We start from the raw sequence: 16960 nt of genomic DNA on the forward strand, positions 1-16960 counted from the left end.
AGAACATACAAACTGGGCTTTTCATCAATAATTATTTGGGCCTTTGAGGTTGACTCGTTCTCTCCGTTCTTCGTCCAAACAAACAATAAAAAAAAAACGAACCCCACCATTTTGTAATCTCATCACACCCTGTGCAGCGAGTGTTTGTTTCCCTGAGATCCAAATCTCTCTTCGATCCAAAGCTTTTTCAAGTCCGTGGATCTCCTCCTCTATCTCTCTCTCTCTCTGGATCTCGTACCTTGAGGTTCGTTTCTCTGTTACACATGGTTTAGTTTTTTTTTTTTTTGTAGAGATCGATCTCCTTTTGCCTTCTCTATTGTGTACATCTACACTGTTTCGATTTTATGTGGCCTTCTTTCTTTGATCTCGATCCGATCCCGTTAGGAACCCCGATTCTCATGTTTGCGCAGCTATGTAGATCCGATTACTGCTCTTCAAATATGATGAGCTAAAGCATGGAGAGAGAGAGAGAGAGAGATGAACATTTGTTTTGAATTTTTGTTGATCCGAAGCTCTCGTTTATTGTTTGAAACTGATTTGATCGCAGAGTGATGTTTATTGCCAGATCTGAAGATTTTAATTTCGTCTATGTTTTCCTGATTGGACATTGCTGAATTTTCATTTGGAGCTCTGATGTTTGCTATCAAACCATGTATTGGAGAACGTTGATGTTGATCGTAGCCATTTAAAAAAAAAAAAAAACTGAATTTTAGTATTCGGAGAGTGGTATAGCTTATTGCTGACTGCTGAGTAGTTATGTGGATACTTACTTGAGCTGTGATGAGGAAACTAATAAGGTTCTTGTATTCAGTATCTGCAACTTAAAACCGCAAGAAAATATTAACACTTTGCTTATCTTGTTTATAACTGTGTGATGATCTGTACTCGTTATGTGTTTTTTTTCTTCTAATTGTAAGGATGTGATAGTCTGATGTGGGGTTTCTGTTCATTTTCTGTCTCATGTAACAGTGGTACTTCTTCTTTCGTTTGAGCTCATAAGTTTTTTTTTCCATTTCGGTTTCTTTTTCTCTTTTTTTCTACGCAGCACCGGAAAAGATGGACAAATCATGTACCTTGCTTGTACACTATGACAAAGGGACGCCAGCAGTTGCCAAGGAGATTAAAGAAGCTCTCGAGGGCAATGATGTTGAAGCGAAAGTTGATGCCATGAAGAAGGCGGTTATGCTTTTGCTTAATGGCGAAACCATTCCGCAGCTTTTCATAACTATTATCAGATACGTGCTGCCTTCTGAAGACCACACCATCCAAAAGCTCCTACTGCTGTACCTGGAGCTGATCGAGAAAACGGATTCTAAGGGGAAGGTGCTGCCTGAAATGATTCTGATATGCCAGAATCTCCGGAACAACCTTCAGCATCCTAATGAGTACATTCGTGGAGTGACGCTGAGGTTTCTCTGCCGGTTGAAGGAGACTGAGATAGTGGAGCCTTTGACTCCGTCAGTGTTGCAAAATCTGGAGCACCGCCATCCATTTGTTCGCAGGAATGCAATTCTGGCCGTCATGTCGATATATAAGCTCCCAAATGGCGATCAGCTCTTCGTGGACGCACCCGAAATGATCGAGAAAGCTCTGTCAACTGAACAAGACCCGTCTGCCAAGAGAAATGCATTTCTGATGCTCTTCACCTGTGCTGAAGAACGAGCTGTGAATTATCTTCTGAGCAATGTTGACAAGGTTTCAGACTGGAATGAATCGCTTCAGATGGTGGTGTTGGAGTTGATTCGAAGTGTGTGTAAGACTAAACCAACAGAGAAGGGGAAATATATTAAGATCATTATTTCTCTGTTAAGCGCCACTTCCTCTGCAGTTATTTATGAATGTGCTGGGACGCTTGTTTCTCTCTCATCTGCCCCTACTGCTATTAGGGCTGCTGCCAACACCTACTGTCAACTTCTTCTTTCTCAGAGTGACAACAATGTGAAGCTTATTTTGCTCGATCGGTTGAGTGAGCTTAAGTCATTGCACAGAGAAATCATGGTTGAGTTGATAATTGATGTGCTCAGAGCCCTCTCAAGCCCGAACCTTGATATTCGCAAGAAGACACTTGACATTGCCCTTGATTTGATTACTCATCATAATATCAATGAGGTCGTTCAGATGTTAAAGAAAGAAGTAGTGAAGACACAGAGTGGAGAGCTTGAGAAGAATGGAGAGTACAGACAAATGCTTATTCAAGCAATCCATGCTTGTGCAGTTAAGTTCCCTGAAGTTGCCAGCACTGTGGTCCATCTTCTTATGGATTTCCTAGGAGATAGCAATGTCGCTTCAGCACTTGACGTGGTTGCTTTTGTTAGAGAGATAATAGAGACAAATCCCAAGTTAAGAGTTTCAATCATAACCAGGTTGTTGGACACATTCTATCAGATCCGGGCTGGAAAGGTCTGCCCTTGTGCACTTTGGATTATTGGGGAGTATTGCCTATCACTTTCGGAAGTAGAGAGTGGCATTTCAACCATCAAACAATGCCTTGGTGACTTACCATTTTATTCTATTTCTGAGGAATCTGAGCCAACTGAGACATCAAACAAGATTCAGCCAACTTCTTCCGCAATGGTGTCCTCTAGAAAACCTGTGATTCTTGCTGATGGTACTTATGCTACCCAAAGCGCCGCCTCTGAGACCACATTCTCAACACCAACAGTTGTTCAAGGATCAGTGGCTTCTGGAAATCTGAGAACACTGCTTCTAACTGGTGATTTTTTCCTAGGAGCAGTGGTTGCTTGCACGCTGACTAAACTTGTTCTTAGATTGGAAGAGGTTCAGCCATCTAAAACTGAAGTGAACAAGACAGTCACACAGGCTTTACTGATCATGGTTTCTATGCTGCAACTTGGTCAATCTCCTGCTTCTCCACACCCTATTGATAATGATTCGTACGAGAGGATTGTCTTGTGCATAAAATTGCTTTGCCATAGGAATGATGAGATGAAAAAGATATGGCTGGAATCCTGCCGCCAGAGTTTTGTCAAGATGATTTCTGAAAAACAGCTGACCGAGATGGCCGAACTTAAGGCAAAGACCCAAACAACTAATGCTCAGCCTGATGATCTCATTGACTTCTTCCATCTAAAGAGCCGGAAGGTAATAGATTTACTCTCTAAATTATCGCTTCCATTGTATTTTTTTTAGTTTCGGTCTGTAGATCTACTTACTGATGATATATGTTTCTTTCAGGGAATGAGTCAACTTGAGTTGGAAGACCAGGTACAAGATGACCTAAAGCGTGCAACTGGAGAATTCACCAAGGACGAGAACGATGCCAACAAACTCAACCGCATTCTTCAACTCACAGGATTCAGTGATCCGGTCTATGCTGAAGCATACGTGACGGTCCATCACTATGACATTGCACTCGAAGTTACCGTTATCAACCGTACAAAGGAAACCCTTCAGAATATGTGCTTGGAGTTAGCAACCATGGGTGATCTCAAGCTTGTTGAGCGTCCTCAAAACTATAGTCTGGCACCGGGAACGAGCATGCAGATAAAAGCAAACATAAAGGTCTCGTCCACAGAGACCGGAGTCATATTCGGAAACATCGTCTATGAGACATCAAACGTAATGGAGCGAAACGTCGTGGTTCTCAACGACATACACATTGATATCATGGACTATATCTCCCCTGCTGTTTGCTCAGAGGTTGCTTTCAGAACCATGTGGGCAGAATTTGAATGGGAGAACAAGGTCATTCACCCAAACCTTTTACCCTTTATATCTTCTTTTTATTTATTTGTTTTGAGTTTGGTATTAACCATTGCCGTTGTGGTCTTTATGTCAGGTTGCTGTGAACACCACGATTCAGAACGAGAGAAAGTTCCTCGATCACATTATCAAATCCACAAACATGAAGTGTCTCACTGCCCCGTAAGATCAGATTCTCATATCTTCTCTTATCGACCGAAACTCTTTTTACTGATGGATGATGCTTCTCTATCTACAGATCTGCAATAGAAGGAGAATGCGGGTTCCTTGCAGCAAACCTATATGCAAAGAGTGTGTTTGGTGAGGATGCTCTTGTGAACGTGAGTATCGAGAAGCAAACTGATGGAGTATTGAGTGGGTACATAAGGATAAGGAGCAAGACGCAAGGGATTGCTCTAAGTCTTGGGGACAAGATCACCCTCAAACAGAAGGGTAGTAGCTGAGGTTAGATATTATATCTTCTCTCCTCATCATTTTTCCTCTGGGATCCTTTATCGTTGAGTCTTCACATTCCTTAATCGGGTACCATACCAATTGACTATTACAGGCCTTGGATGGTGGCGCACAAGGTAACTTTCGTTTCTCTCTTGAGCAATTTTTATAGTTGGTTGAATCTGTTTACTATATGGAGTGGAGTGAGGGAGGCGTTTTAAGTATATGTAAAGACCAAACTGTTATCATTCCTTAACCGGTTTATAGTTTCCGGTATGGTACCGATGGATTCTTCCCCGTACGGCTGTGTGTTTTTCTCTTTCTTTTAATTAGTACCTGAAGATTTTGTTTTTATTTGTAATGCTTTTTTTCTTTCTATATTATCGTTTGTTGGGGAGATTATAACTGTAATGATTCTCGTAAAATGCATAATTGATATACTACTAGGTCTTTGAATTTTCATGGGTTTTTGTTCATTTTATGAGTCTCGTAAGTAAAAGAACTGATTTTATTGTCGATAGAAATGTTAAAATAAGGAATAAATTAAAAAAAATATATATACAATCTTGATTTTCCTGAATGCTTTTCTATTGCTTGTGAAGATTTTATTTGGAAGAGTGATAACCTCTAAGTTACTATACACTTAGGAAAGTTCTACACTTTTTCAGCAACGTGTTATCCAAAGTCTTAAAGTGTATGTATTTACGATTTAGTAACATCTTCAATACTCTTCCGCTTCATTCATTTTGTTTATGCACTATACCCTGTAGTAACTACTACGAGAGATGTTTAGAGAGTTACAATGAGAAAGAAAACAAAGCAGGGACCACTTTTGTTGGCCAAAAAGGAATGAAAGAGGCAGGAGCAGGACCAGTGGTTGTTAGAACGAGAATGATTCTAAAATCAGTTTAAATGTTTCGAAATTATGTATGCCTCGTTTAATTTAGCTTGCTTTAGCTGAAAGCCTACTCAACAATTGGTGCCAAAAATGATGAAAGAATATGCCGAGAATCCTGATTTTTTTATTTTATAGAATATCAGTTATTAAGTAGTTGGAGCAACATGGCTCATGCAATGCAACGTGTTTCATCGAATTACAAGAGAAAACCTTATCCTTAGACCTTAATAGTTCACATTTCACCTAACCTTATCTGACCTAACCAAATTTTGTTAAAACAATATTTTTGAGGGTCAAATAATGGAAGGATATTCACAAAGATTACGGACAAAGTATGATAATAATATTGTTTACTTAGTGGAGATCAAATCAAATATACAAATAATAATCAAACTCATTATCGACTAAGTGTTCAACAAAAGTATGATAATCTAAGCGATTAAACCATTAGTTATATTCCTTGACCAATCTAGCAAATCACTTATTGCCAACGAAACGTCCTCTACGCTAGATTAAAAAAAAAAAAAACGCAAGTGGGTAATAAAGTGGATTTTATCGATCATCCTCTGGAAAACTAGATAAGCAAAAACAGCTCTGAGTTTGAACCATAAAATCTCTGTTATTCGTCATCTTCATCCTCTTATCTTGCAGTTTATCAACTTCCTCGTCACTACTATCATCATCATCGTCGTTATCGTATTTGTGATCATCTTCATCAGATTCTTGCAACGCAAGTAAAGGCATGGAATTAAGATTAGTCTTTGGGTAGAAGCTAAAAGATGACGACAATGTCCTTCTCCTTAGTTTGTTAGCAATAAGCAATCTCCTTCTCTTGTTCAACGGACTCTCCACTTTCTCCAGATCCTTGGCGCTGTTGCTCGCTTCCAATAAATTTCCAAACGATTTCGATTTCCCTATGTAATGATTTGATAATCCTCTCCTTGAAACAAAAAAAAAAACAAACCATCAGACAAATTCAACAGTATATCTCTGAGCATGTAATAACAATACCATGATAATACCGGTTTGATAAATGAAATTAAACATATGAAACACATAATCTTTTTTTTTTTGGTGCGAATGTTAAATGAAACACATAATCTTAAGATTAAGTTTAGGGATAAATGATGAAACAGAGTACTAGCTAATTACTTTATTCAGGTAGATAAAAGCTAATGGCTTTTTATATATTTTTTACTGGTTATGAATCGAATATATTCAGGCGAAGATCAAAGAATCATTTAATCTTCTCTTCTTTTTTTTTGTAACTAATCTTCTCTTCTTTTTTTTTCAAAAAAATGAGAAAATAAATTTTGGAGATTTAAAGGAACGTACTTAATCGGAAGAGAATCTTCCAGAGATGAACCAAACGAATCCAGCCACCTTCCTTGTTGTGACGAAACGGCGCCGTCTTCGTCTTCTTCTCCCTCGCTTTCGCTGCTTTCTCCCGCCACCCCGACCGATGACGAACTCTGCGATTTCTCCTCCGTCGGAGAAGACTTAACACATCTCCTTAACCTTCTTCCACCATGTCTAGATTCCTCCGTCAAGAACAGAGCCGCCGGTTCATCCTTATCCTGCGCCGCTGGCATACCTGCCAGAAACTCCATGGCAGACACGCCGCCTTCCCGTGTTTATCCACAACCGGCGACGCCGCAAGCTAAGAGCTCCACTAGGTTAAAACTAATCACCAGAGAGAGATAAAGAGAATCCACCGATCGGAGAAGATGAGAACAAGTAAATATCAAGTTTCCGTATAAGAAAGGGTCTTTTATATATTTTTTTAAAAAAGATAAAAGATACGAATACGTATATATATATATATATATATATATATATATATACATACGTTGTGACTGACAGTATTTTGAGTCTCTCTGTGTATACGCGCACATGGCCTAAATATAGTCACCCCAAGGAAGGATTTGACGTTCGGACACGTTAATGATGACGTGGTGGAAACGGATTGGCGATCTTCAGACAATAATCGAAGGTTACGGAGTTTTACTGTCTCCGTTAAATCCGATGCTGTTGTTGAGTTCGGTGGTCGTTGTAATAATAACACCAACAACTAGAGCCTTATCCATTTCTCATTACTGTTCTTTTTCTCTTTTTTAGTTTTCAGTTTTGTAATGAATTTCTGTCAGTGAAACCAGATAAGCTTTTAACAAACTGGATTACGTATTGTATTACTTGATTAAATCTACACGGATTAACATAATTACCTTCTTACAGTTAAAATTTTAAAACTTTATATTAAATAGTTTTTCTTAATAGGAAAAGCTTTAATGGATTTTTATTCTCTGAATTATTTGAAACAAATCTATTATAATATTATTAAAAATGATTTTGCTGATTTATTGATTTTCAGTTAACTAGTATTTTGTTTAGTTTATGATTTTAGTGGTTTATATTATAGCTAGTTAACCCATTTAAAAAATCCTTTTACACTTTTAGATAATTAAAAAATCTTTAAAATTTTTTTTTTCTAAGTGACCTTTTTTCTTACCATATCAAACTAGTTTTGATGGCCACAAAGATTTATGTCCTCTCCTCTGTATTAGTTAAAAAATCTTGCAAGTAGCATGTCTCATGGTTTATGTCTTCTCCTCTGCCACAAAGGAATACGATAACTCATTGTTAAAAATGCTTGATTCATGGTTAATGAGTTATCGTATTCCTTTGTGTATTCATATGTTTTTCGCAATGACAAGAGTTATTCATACATATATATTTGTTTTCCTAAGTCATCAAATTTTATTGGCCATCTAGATTTATAAGAGCATCTTTATCCAATGCTGCTTATGGGAGATGCTTATGAAAAATTAATAAAAAAATAGGTTGGTCTCACAAAATTGTAAGAGCATCATTAACAACGAAACTCATTTGGGATGTTTATTTTTAATTTTATTTTTATTTTTTTCTATGAAAAAAGAAGAAAAAAATTAAAAAATAACCAATCGCAGACTGTCACATGTCAGTAGAATCCGCAAACAGTACAAACAACCCATTAAATCGATGCTTATTTAGGCGATACAAACAATTGTTTTTGGGTTTTTTGTGGAGCCTACACTAAGCATCATCATCAAGCACCTGCGTTGAGGGTGCTCTAACAACCGATTATTCTGCTGCTTATTTAAGTACCGACTTTTGTACTGTTCGCGGACTCTACTGATACGTAGTGATCCAAGATTGGCTCTTTTTTTATTACAAAAAATAATAAACACCCATGCGTTAAAAATGTTCTAATTAAGTTTCTAATAATCTTTTGTTCTTAAAAGATAAAGTTATTAAAATAAAATTTTAATTTAAAAAGATTGCATGTTATAAAACTTTTATGTAAATTTTTTTCTTAAATAATAATAACAATTTTTAAACTCTAGAAAAATAGTTTTGTTTTTTTTTTAAATACTATTAGTTAAAATTATGGAAAATTGGTAAATACAAAAAAATATATTTAATTTTAAAATTTTATTATATTTTTTAATATGTTAATGCATAAACATCCATCTTTGAAAAACCGATGAAATATATGTTTTGGTGTTTTCAAAAATATTTTTAGAATATACAATTAATTTTGAATATAAAGACACTATTTTATGATAAATATTTTCATTTTAAGTACATAATATTTAAATTTTAATAAATAAAATTATTCTTTAAATTTTACAATTTATCATTATTGTTTTGTAAGAAAATGTAAAATATTTTTTTAAAATGAACAATTTTCTAACATTATGGAGTATTATTTTATTTATTTTACATTGACCAAAATACATGTTTTGTCTTTTTTAAGTTAACAACTAATGACTCTTTATTTTACCAAAAAAAAACTAATAACTTTTTTTTTGTAACTGAAAAACTAATGACTTATCCCGACAATAATTATACTCCCTCCCTCTCTCTCTCGCGGTTGCTCAGACCATTCATGGCTACCATTCTCAGCTTTGCTCCTCCTTCTGTTCCATCTACAACATACCCAAAACCCTCTCTAAGAATCCCTCTTTTTACGTCTCTGCCACTCTCATCATCTTCTTCTTCTGGCCTTACTTCTTCCTTCCTAGTTAGAAATGAATCATCTTTATCTCCATCATCCTCTCCAATTCAAGCTCTTGCAGAAGAAGCCGTCGATTCTTCTACTCTATCCTCTTCATCAAAGCTTGTCCTTGTCGTTGGTGGCACTGGTGGTGTCGGTACGAACCAAACCCCATAATCATCTACTTCAAATGGTTTAATCTTGAATTTCTCAAAGTTTTCATTTTTATTCTTACAATTGGTTCTTCAATAATGTATTTTGGTATCAGGGCAACTAGTGGTAGCTTCATTGCTCAAGAGGAACATTAAGTCAAGGCTATTGCTACGTGATCTTGAGAAAGCTACCAAGTTGTTCGGTAAACAAGATGAAGATTCATTACAGGTAGTTAAAGGTGATACTAGGAATGCAGAGGATCTTGATCCATCCATGTTTGAGGTTCTGTCTTCTTGTATTTTCTCATCACTTCCTAAGTTTTGTACTTTTATTATATTTATGTTTTTAAATTGTTACGGATTTGTATAGGGTGTGACACATGTGATTTGCTGCACGGGAACTACAGCTTTCCCTTCTCAGAGGTGGAGTGGAGAGAACACACCTGATAAAGTAGGTGAGAACGTTTCTCTCCGTAGTCTTTTATGAATCTTGTATTGTGGTCAACAATGTGGAAATAAAAATGAACCAAGGGGTCTCTTACATTGCTGCATGTCATGATTGATTATAACTCTTTTGGGACTTTGTGGATTTTTCTTTTGTGTTCAAAAAAAGATTGGGAAGGTGTGAGGAATCTCATTTCAGCACTGCCCTCATCGGTGGAGAGAGTTGTTCTGGTTTCATCAGTAGGTGTCACCAAGCCTGATGAGCTTCCTTGGAGGTGAGACTTAATAGTAGTAACTTTGCCAAGTACTTAAAGTTGAACTATCATGTGACATGTAGTATGTGTCTCTTCTTGTCTTGTTCCTTTGCCAGCATCATGAACTTATTTGGGGTTCTTAAGTACAAGAAGATGGGGGAAGATTTTCTTAGGGAATCTGGTCTTCCATTCACCATTATCAGGTTTGGTTATAAATAGAGTTACAACTTACAAAATGCAGCCAACTTATGGTTTACTGTTTTACTGTATCATGGTAACAGACCGGGTAGATTGACTGATGGACCATACACATCCTATGATCTCAATACTTTGCTCAAAGCTACAGCCGGTGAACGGCGTGCTGTTGTTATTGGTCAAGGTGAATTTCAGATTCTTGGATGCTGAACTATAAAAACTTGAGATAGGGCTTGGTTTAAGGTTCCCTTGTAACAGGTGATAAACTTGTTGGAGAGGTAAGCAGACTTGTGGTGGCTGAAGCTTGCATACAGGCACTTGATATTGAGTTCACACAAGGGAAAGCTTATGAGATCAATTCAGTCAAGGTATGGCAAACAGTTTCCTTTGAAAGTCCAAGGAACATGTCTTAAGGGTGTGTCCTAAAGAATCAAAAAGCCTTAGTTGTGACCCTTGTTTTAATAATGTTGTGGTTTCAGGGAGATGGTCCAGGAAGTGATCCACAGAAATGGCGAGAGTTGTTTAAAGTTGCAGAATCCAAATGATAGGAGATGCTACTGAGAAATGTGTACAGATATGGTGGTCTACTTGTGTATACACATATACTTGTGTAATAACTTTTCATCTATACATAAACATGATCAAATTCACATGGCAACACAAGTAAACTGAGAGATAAGAGAAGGCGAAGAGAGAACAGAGAAACTGTTCATTATTGATATAAAAATTCATAAAAGTTACAAATCTAGCACAACAACTAACAAACAAGGACATTGCTGATCTTCTAGTTATCGCATTAAATAGAGTAATCTAACCAGCCTGGTCCCTAACATGAAACCTTAAGAGATAAATGAACTAAAGGAGCCCTTGATCAATGACTAAATAGCTATACCTGATTGACAGTATTTTATATACGTATAAAGATTACATCTGCTTCTCCATTGAAGATGGAAGAGCAGACACAATATGATCACATTTTCAGACAACAATAGAATATGGCTTCGATCAGGCAACAGCGGAAGTAGTGCGTCTAATGTCCACATCCTTCTTAAGTTTCTCACTCGGCGGTGTTCCTTTGAAACTTCAATATCTCATAGGTTTAGATATGCAAAGAGAGCTGAGAATCTTATCCACCTGAGCTAGCGTCTTCCTCAACCAACGGCCCATAGTTCTGCATATAGCTTCTGTAAACCGGCACAATAGCCTGAACTATCTGCTGACAAAGTCTCTCCCTCAAATATCTTTCTGGTATGACCCACGTAGATTGCTTCCTATACATCCCTTCTTAACAAGATCACAAGCTGTAGCATGTCCACCAGCTGGTTATCTTGGAACCTTTCTGATCTCCAGCTTCTATGTATAAGCAGAACCTGAGTAAGCGTCGACTTGTAGTTATCTCCAACAAGTTTATTGCAGTATTCAGTCACAAAACTGACTAATCTAGGAACACCACCGTCGCTAGGTGGAGGGATCTGTTTCTGAATTTCAACCTGAACCAGAAGCTCCCAGAAGATTTCAGCTGCACCATCTGGTGGATATATAGTTGAATCATCTTTTATGTATGACTTTGTCTTGGCTTTCAACTATGTGAAATATTGCCGTACAAAAAGAATGATAGGTGAATAAAGTCCCACTAAAAAACAATGTAAATTGTTGTATAGAGGTCCCATATTCGAAACCGTATAACTCAACCCGTAAGTAGAAGTTACGTTCCGCCAAAACTAATGTCAATAACAAAGAACAGTCTGATTGGACCAGGCTAGAAAGCAGACCTCTACTGTTTTCAGTTGTTAATTTCAAAGTATGGCAACTAATAGAATGAAGAAAAGTGTTTGAATAGATTACACTTACGACCACGCGATTATTCAGTCATACCATGTAAAATCCCAATAGTGACAGACATGTTATCATTTCACTTTGTTGACTGTTACGTATGATTACGATTCAGTTAGGCAACTTGATCATATAATTAAACCATACAAGTAATCCCAACTTTTCTGAATCTTCTTAAAAATCTTCGAGTGTATAGTTTTATTAAAAATCACAAAAATTCTTAAAACATATGGTAAGTATGTAAATATATATTTTACCAAAAAAGAAAGCATGTATATATATATATATGAAAATTCTACTTTCTATCAAGCTACCATATATTATTATTGTTTGAACAAAAAATCAAGCTACCATATATTATTATCAATACATATCATGCAAGAGGGATTTATGAATGGGCTTATTAAAGTGATGAGCTTTTGACTTTTACTACATCCATTCTACAAAATAGGTTTTTAGTGTTTTACACATATAAAATACATTAAATCACTATAATAAATATATCATTTTCTATAATTATCAGTTTTTGATAACTCTTAGCCCATAACAATTCAATAAAGTCAATTTGTTTTTTTTTTAATTCATATTTTTTGTGTATGCATACAATAAAACTATTTTTGAAACATTTTAAAAAAAATATCTACATCAACGGAGCGAATGGAGTATAGGTTTTACAGAAAAAATATAAAGTAACATTTGTGTATTTATCAATACGGTGTTGGTCTTGGTCCAGTGGTTATGTGAAAGTGCAGTTTTATGGATTCAATCCACATTAGAAGAGAATTAAGCAATTAGTTTTTGTCTCTAATTTTCAGAATTAGTTAGATCTTTATGGCTTGGATGAGCTTGATGTCTTAGGCAACCTAAAGGCTTACGCAAGCTCTTTGAGAAACCTCAAATGAGGATGTTTTTTTTTGTACCACATGATTTGGTGGTGAGATCGTTTTGTATTTTCATGTTATCGTGTATTCTGTTTTGCTGGTGGGGGCAAAGTGTTAATGCTCTTTGATTCTTCCTTCTTAACAAGAAACTGAAACTTGTCCCAACGTATTAGCTTTTTCGTACCCTTTAACATAGCGAGAAGCTGTCCACCTATGATTTTGTTTCATCGTGCCAAAGTGTTTGTCGTATGGATGGATGTTGACATACATATTAATACGTATAAATGCGAATGTGACACATGAAAGTTACTGGAAGGAAATAAAATGTCAAAGGAAACTTCGTCTAAATTAATATAGTTGACCCTCAACTTGTCTTGAACAGTTGAACCCAGTGTTCAAGAAAGCGATAGACACTAAGCGGGCGTCGACATAACGTCTAGCATCTAAAACGACTAAGCGGACGTCTAGATTATTAGTTAAGCGGTTTAGGCGTTTATAAATTAGAACAATATATTAAATATATGTAATGTTTTATACTTAATAATAGTAAAAACTATTATTTATATATGGTAAAAATTATTATCATAAGAATATAGATTACAATATATTAATTATTATAATTTATGAATAATAAATAATATATTATTTATTATTATAATATTATAATTATCTAGGCGGTTTAAAAAGTAATCGTCACGGTCCTATAATGTCTAACGCCTAAATGCCGTCTAGACAACCGCTTATACCGCTTTTTAGAACAATGGTTGAACCCATGTAAGATATAAATTAAATTCATATTTTATTTTTAAGAACTCAAATATTACGTGAGTTCAACACCCAAACACCTAACTCGTTAATAACTCATTGACTTTCTAATCATTCATGCCTCTCGTCAACTTTACTTTAAAAAACAATCCAGCACCTTCCATTCCACCAACTATATATTTGTATCAATAATAGGAAAACAAATAAATCATCGAAAAATATAATTAGTGCGCAATTAATTCCATAACCACTACCTTGTACCCATACCTGATGATCATCTAATTTCATAATGCACCCAGGAGATTAGTATTATCAAATACATTCCACTAGAGACTAATTTTTCTAAGGGAAAATTCCTTAAAAATACACAGACTGAATTTCTTTTGCTGAAAAAATACATAAACTTTTTTGGCTTCCCGAAAAATACACAAACTAATTTTAATTGTCCATAAAATACACGAACTTTTGAATTTTGAAGGTTTCACACCTCGATTTTAACGGTGTAAACAGTGACTAACAGAAGTAGTAAGACGCCGTCAGACGCCGTTAACTCTGATTAAAAAGTTCATGTATTTTATGGACAACCAAAATTAGTTCGTGTATTTTTCGGGAAGCCTAAAAAGTTCATGTATTTTTTCAGCAAAGTTAATTTAGTATGTGTATTTTTAAGGAATTTTCAAATGAAGTTTGGATATTTCATATACTATTCAGAGGCTAAATATCTAGACCCAATACATATCCAAATTTTTATATTTGTAAACTTTCGGTTTGGTTTTGGACCGAATATTTTCGGATCAGTTTCGATCCAAGTTTTTGAATCCGGCTAAAATATCTAGACCTAATCTTGACATTTTAGCCGGATTCAAAAACTTGAATTGGAACTGATCCGAAAATATTCGGTCCAAAACCAAACCGAAAATTTACAAATATTTGTTGGGTCCAAAACTATTCTACTTGAAAGAATTGAAACCAAAAAGAACCGATCTGAATAGATCTGGGCCTAATAAAATCGACACGAATAGATTCAATCCGACAAGATCTTTCTGGTAACAATTTTGTTATTATTTTTGCAATATTTTTTAGTTTTGTTTTTGTAACAGAAATATTTTTAATTAATATGAAACTTTCAATGTAAAATTTAGAGTTGTTTGTGAATTTTTAGATATATATATGATAGATTTCGACTAAATTGGACTCAACAAATATTTGTAAACTTTTGGTTTGGTTTTGGACAGATATTTTTGGGTTAGTTCTGATTCAAGTTTTTGAATCCGGCTAAAATGTCTAGACATTTTTCAAATATAAAATTTCGGATCTGTATCATGTGATAGAGAATATGTTTTTTAGGTCTTTGGGTCGGGTTTGGGCCGTTTTTTTCGGGATATGGATCTTTCAGATCGAAAATATTTGGTCCAAAACCAAATCGAAAGTTTACAAATATAAAAATTTGGATATGTATTGGGTCCAGATATTTAGCCTCTGAATAGTATATGAAATATCCAAACTCCATTTGAAAATTCCTTAAAAATACACATACTAAATTAACTTTACTGAAAAAATACACGAACTTTTTAGGCTTCCCGAAAAATACACGAACTAATTTTGGTTGTCTATAAAATACATGAACTTTTTAATCAGAGTTAACGGTGTCTAACGGTGTCTTACTATTCTGTTAGTCACTGTTTACACCGTTAAAATCGAGGTGTGAAACCTTCAAAATTCAAAAGTTCGTGTATTTTATGGACAATCAAAATTAGTTTGTGTATTATTCGGGAAGCCAAAAAAGTTTGTGTATTTTTTCAGCAAAAGAAATTCAGTCTGTGTATTTTTAAGGAATTTTCACTTTTTCTAATTAAAATATGTTTTAGTACAAAAAATTTACAAATCAATCCCTCTATTACTCAAAACAATCAAGTCAAAGTCATGCCGAATTAAACACCAAATCATTAACGCCTGAAGAAGAAACATTCTGTTGCATCGCGGACGGGTTGTGTTCGTGCTCCCATTCATAAGTCACGATGAGCATCGATGGATCATCCAAAGCTCGTTCCACGTGTTTCCTCGCCGGACACTCTTTAAACGTACTACACTTGTAGTAACCACTGCATCATCAAAAACATATAAACACCGTTAGATCGTGTATTCAAAACATCAACGGTGGATAATACAAGAGTGTATGATAGTTAGTTACCGTGGATGTGGTGAGCCCTTGATCGGTTTTTGACCGTACTTCCTCCATGAATACTCGTCCGGTGGAATATCGGCGATCTTCGAACTTATCGCTGGTACCCTGATGGTTCTCTTTACTTTGTTTTTTCTGCTTTAATAAATAAAAGAAAAAAATGTTAATTAACGAAAAACAAGAACCAACAACGGTTAGCTAAATGGAGCTGCGTGCATCAAGGGATTAAAAAGTCATTTAGAGCGATAACCGGGGAAGTATACTAAACCGGGAAATGAGTTATTGCTAATTAAATAATACTGCGACAGAATAGTCAACTAAGCGTTGAATTGTCGGACATTAAATAACTGAAGTGTTTACTAGGGTTAGTTGTTAAAGCGACAGGCGGGTGACGTAACAATACCTTTTCTTACAGTGGCACTTCCCGTGGCCGGAGCCGGAGATCTTGCCGGAAAAATTCTCTGATTGCTCGTGCTCGAGGCATCTTTTTCTGTAAGGATGACCACCGGCCAACGGAGGCTTACCGGAGGAGGTCACAGGCTGCGACGCGAGGAAGATCGAGGAACCCTTGGAGACGCTGCCGTCGCCGGTTATCGCCGACGACATGTAGGAAGAGTTTAACGAGACGCTGAAGTTCTCCTTGGCGAAGTCCATCTCGGAGCTCTTGGAGCTGGATCCGAAGACGGTGGGCTTAGTGAAATCGAGAGTTATGCTCGGCGGAGCCACGACCGCCGGAAGAAGCTTCGCCGTCGGTCTAGACGGCTGAGGAACAACGATCGGAGGAGACTCGGGTTTAACGGTTTGATTCTGTTGTTTCTGTGGGGAGCGAACCGGTCCGCGTCTGAACCGGGCGTGACCAGTGCGGTTAAGCAGAGAGATAACCGTTTTGAATTTAGAAACGGTGAAATCGGTTATCTCGGAGCAGTCGACGTTGCTGTTGTTGTGTTCGGGGCGGTTAGTGGAGAGGACGCGGATCAGATGCTCCATGCTCTGTAAGCCTTGCGATGCAGCCTCTTGGATAGCTTTTTGATCGTCCATCTGAGGGAAACGCATTAGATCGACGGCCATGATGGTTGGTCTCACTGTTTATTTATTTTTATTTTTTGCTATGAGAAGAACGTTGAAGATGAGATGAGAGAGAGAGAGATGGTGGGTAGAGAAGAGA

General features: G+C 36.3%; 4 protein-coding genes across 5 annotated transcripts; 2 read left to right on the plus strand and 2 right to left on the minus strand.

Annotated features, from left to right (window-relative positions):
* Positions 1-91: 91 nt before the first annotated feature.
* Positions 92-4617, plus strand: LOC108853450 (coatomer subunit beta-1). The gene is made up of 6 exons (XM_018626861.2): positions 92-244; positions 1046-3102; positions 3196-3705; positions 3800-3885; positions 3962-4167; positions 4271-4617. Exons 2-5 carry the CDS (start codon positions 1057-1059, stop codon positions 4164-4166), a joined length of 2847 nt encoding a protein of 948 aa, XP_018482363.1. The 5' UTR covers positions 92-244; positions 1046-1056; the 3' UTR covers position 4167; positions 4271-4617.
* Positions 4618-5422: 805 nt separating this feature from the next.
* Positions 5423-6829, minus strand: LOC108853449 (protein OXIDATIVE STRESS 3 LIKE 5). Its single transcript, XM_018626860.2, has 2 exons — positions 6389-6829; positions 5423-5993 (listed from the first exon to the last, which is right to left on the minus strand). The coding sequence occupies exons 1-2, from the start codon at positions 6661-6663 to the stop codon at positions 5606-5608; spliced, it is 663 nt and encodes a 220-aa protein (XP_018482362.1). The 5' UTR covers positions 6664-6829; the 3' UTR covers positions 5423-5605.
* A 2094-nt stretch (positions 6830-8923) lies between these two features.
* LOC108849760 (sanguinarine reductase) lies at positions 8924-10780 on the plus strand. Its single transcript, XM_018623362.2, has 8 exons — positions 8924-9246; positions 9358-9524; positions 9612-9696; positions 9855-9960; positions 10056-10142; positions 10221-10318; positions 10393-10502; positions 10614-10780. Exons 1-8 carry the CDS (start codon positions 8982-8984, stop codon positions 10677-10679), a joined length of 984 nt encoding a protein of 327 aa, XP_018478864.2. The 5' UTR covers positions 8924-8981; the 3' UTR covers positions 10680-10780.
* Positions 10781-15438: 4658 nt separating this feature from the next.
* Positions 15439-16960, minus strand: LOC108855924 (probable WRKY transcription factor 11). Of its 2 annotated transcripts, none has more exons than XM_018629853.2 (3): positions 16199-16960; positions 15805-15933; positions 15439-15715 (listed from the first exon to the last, which is right to left on the minus strand). In XM_018629853.2, the coding sequence occupies exons 1-3, from the start codon at positions 16861-16863 to the stop codon at positions 15535-15537; spliced, it is 975 nt and encodes a 324-aa protein (XP_018485355.1). In that variant the 5' UTR covers positions 16864-16960; the 3' UTR covers positions 15439-15534. The 2 variants fall into 2 exon arrangements, with proteins under 2 accessions (XP_018485355.1, XP_018485356.1); XM_018629854.2 differs by having other exon boundaries at positions 15805-15930; positions 16199-16959.

Source organism: Raphanus sativus, chromosome 4 (assembly GCF_000801105.2).
Source record: "Raphanus sativus cultivar WK10039 chromosome 4, ASM80110v3, whole genome shotgun sequence".
Classification (NCBI taxonomy): Eukaryota; Viridiplantae; Streptophyta; class Magnoliopsida; order Brassicales; family Brassicaceae; genus Raphanus; species Raphanus sativus.

Excerpts from the sequence above, each read along its gene's own strand:
- LOC108853450 (XM_018626861.2), top strand. The coding sequence starts at position 1,057 with ATGGACAAATCATGTACCTTGCTTGTACACTATGACAAAGGGACGCCA. Across the intron at positions 3,103-3,195 it reads TCCATCTAAAGAGCCGGAAG|GGAATGAGTCAACTTGAGTT; the intron begins GTAATAGATTTA and ends TGTTTCTTTCAG. Across the intron at positions 3,706-3,799 it reads AATTTGAATGGGAGAACAAG|GTTGCTGTGAACACCACGAT; the intron begins GTCATTCACCCA and ends TCTTTATGTCAG.
- LOC108853449 (XM_018626860.2), bottom strand. The coding sequence starts at position 6,663 with ATGGAGTTTCTGGCAGGTATGCCAGCGGCGCAGGATAAGGATGAACCG. Across the intron at positions 5,994-6,388 it reads GAAGATTCTCTTCCGATTAA|GAGAGGATTATCAAATCATT; the intron begins GTACGTTCCTTT and ends TTTTGTTTCAAG.
- LOC108849760 (XM_018623362.2), top strand. The coding sequence starts at position 8,982 with ATGGCTACCATTCTCAGCTTTGCTCCTCCTTCTGTTCCATCTACAACA. Across the intron at positions 9,525-9,611 it reads TTGATCCATCCATGTTTGAG|GGTGTGACACATGTGATTTG; the intron begins GTTCTGTCTTCT and ends GGATTTGTATAG. Across the intron at positions 10,503-10,613 it reads ATGAGATCAATTCAGTCAAG|GGAGATGGTCCAGGAAGTGA; the intron begins GTATGGCAAACA and ends TTGTGGTTTCAG.
- LOC108855924 (XM_018629853.2), bottom strand. The coding sequence starts at position 16,863 with ATGGCCGTCGATCTAATGCGTTTCCCTCAGATGGACGATCAAAAAGCT. Across the intron at positions 15,934-16,198 it reads AAGTGCCACTGTAAGAAAAG|CAGAAAAAACAAAGTAAAGA; the intron begins GTATTGTTACGT and ends TATTTATTAAAG. Across the intron at positions 15,716-15,804 it reads AAGGGCTCACCACATCCACG|TGGTTACTACAAGTGTAGTA; the intron begins GTAACTAACTAT and ends TTGATGATGCAG.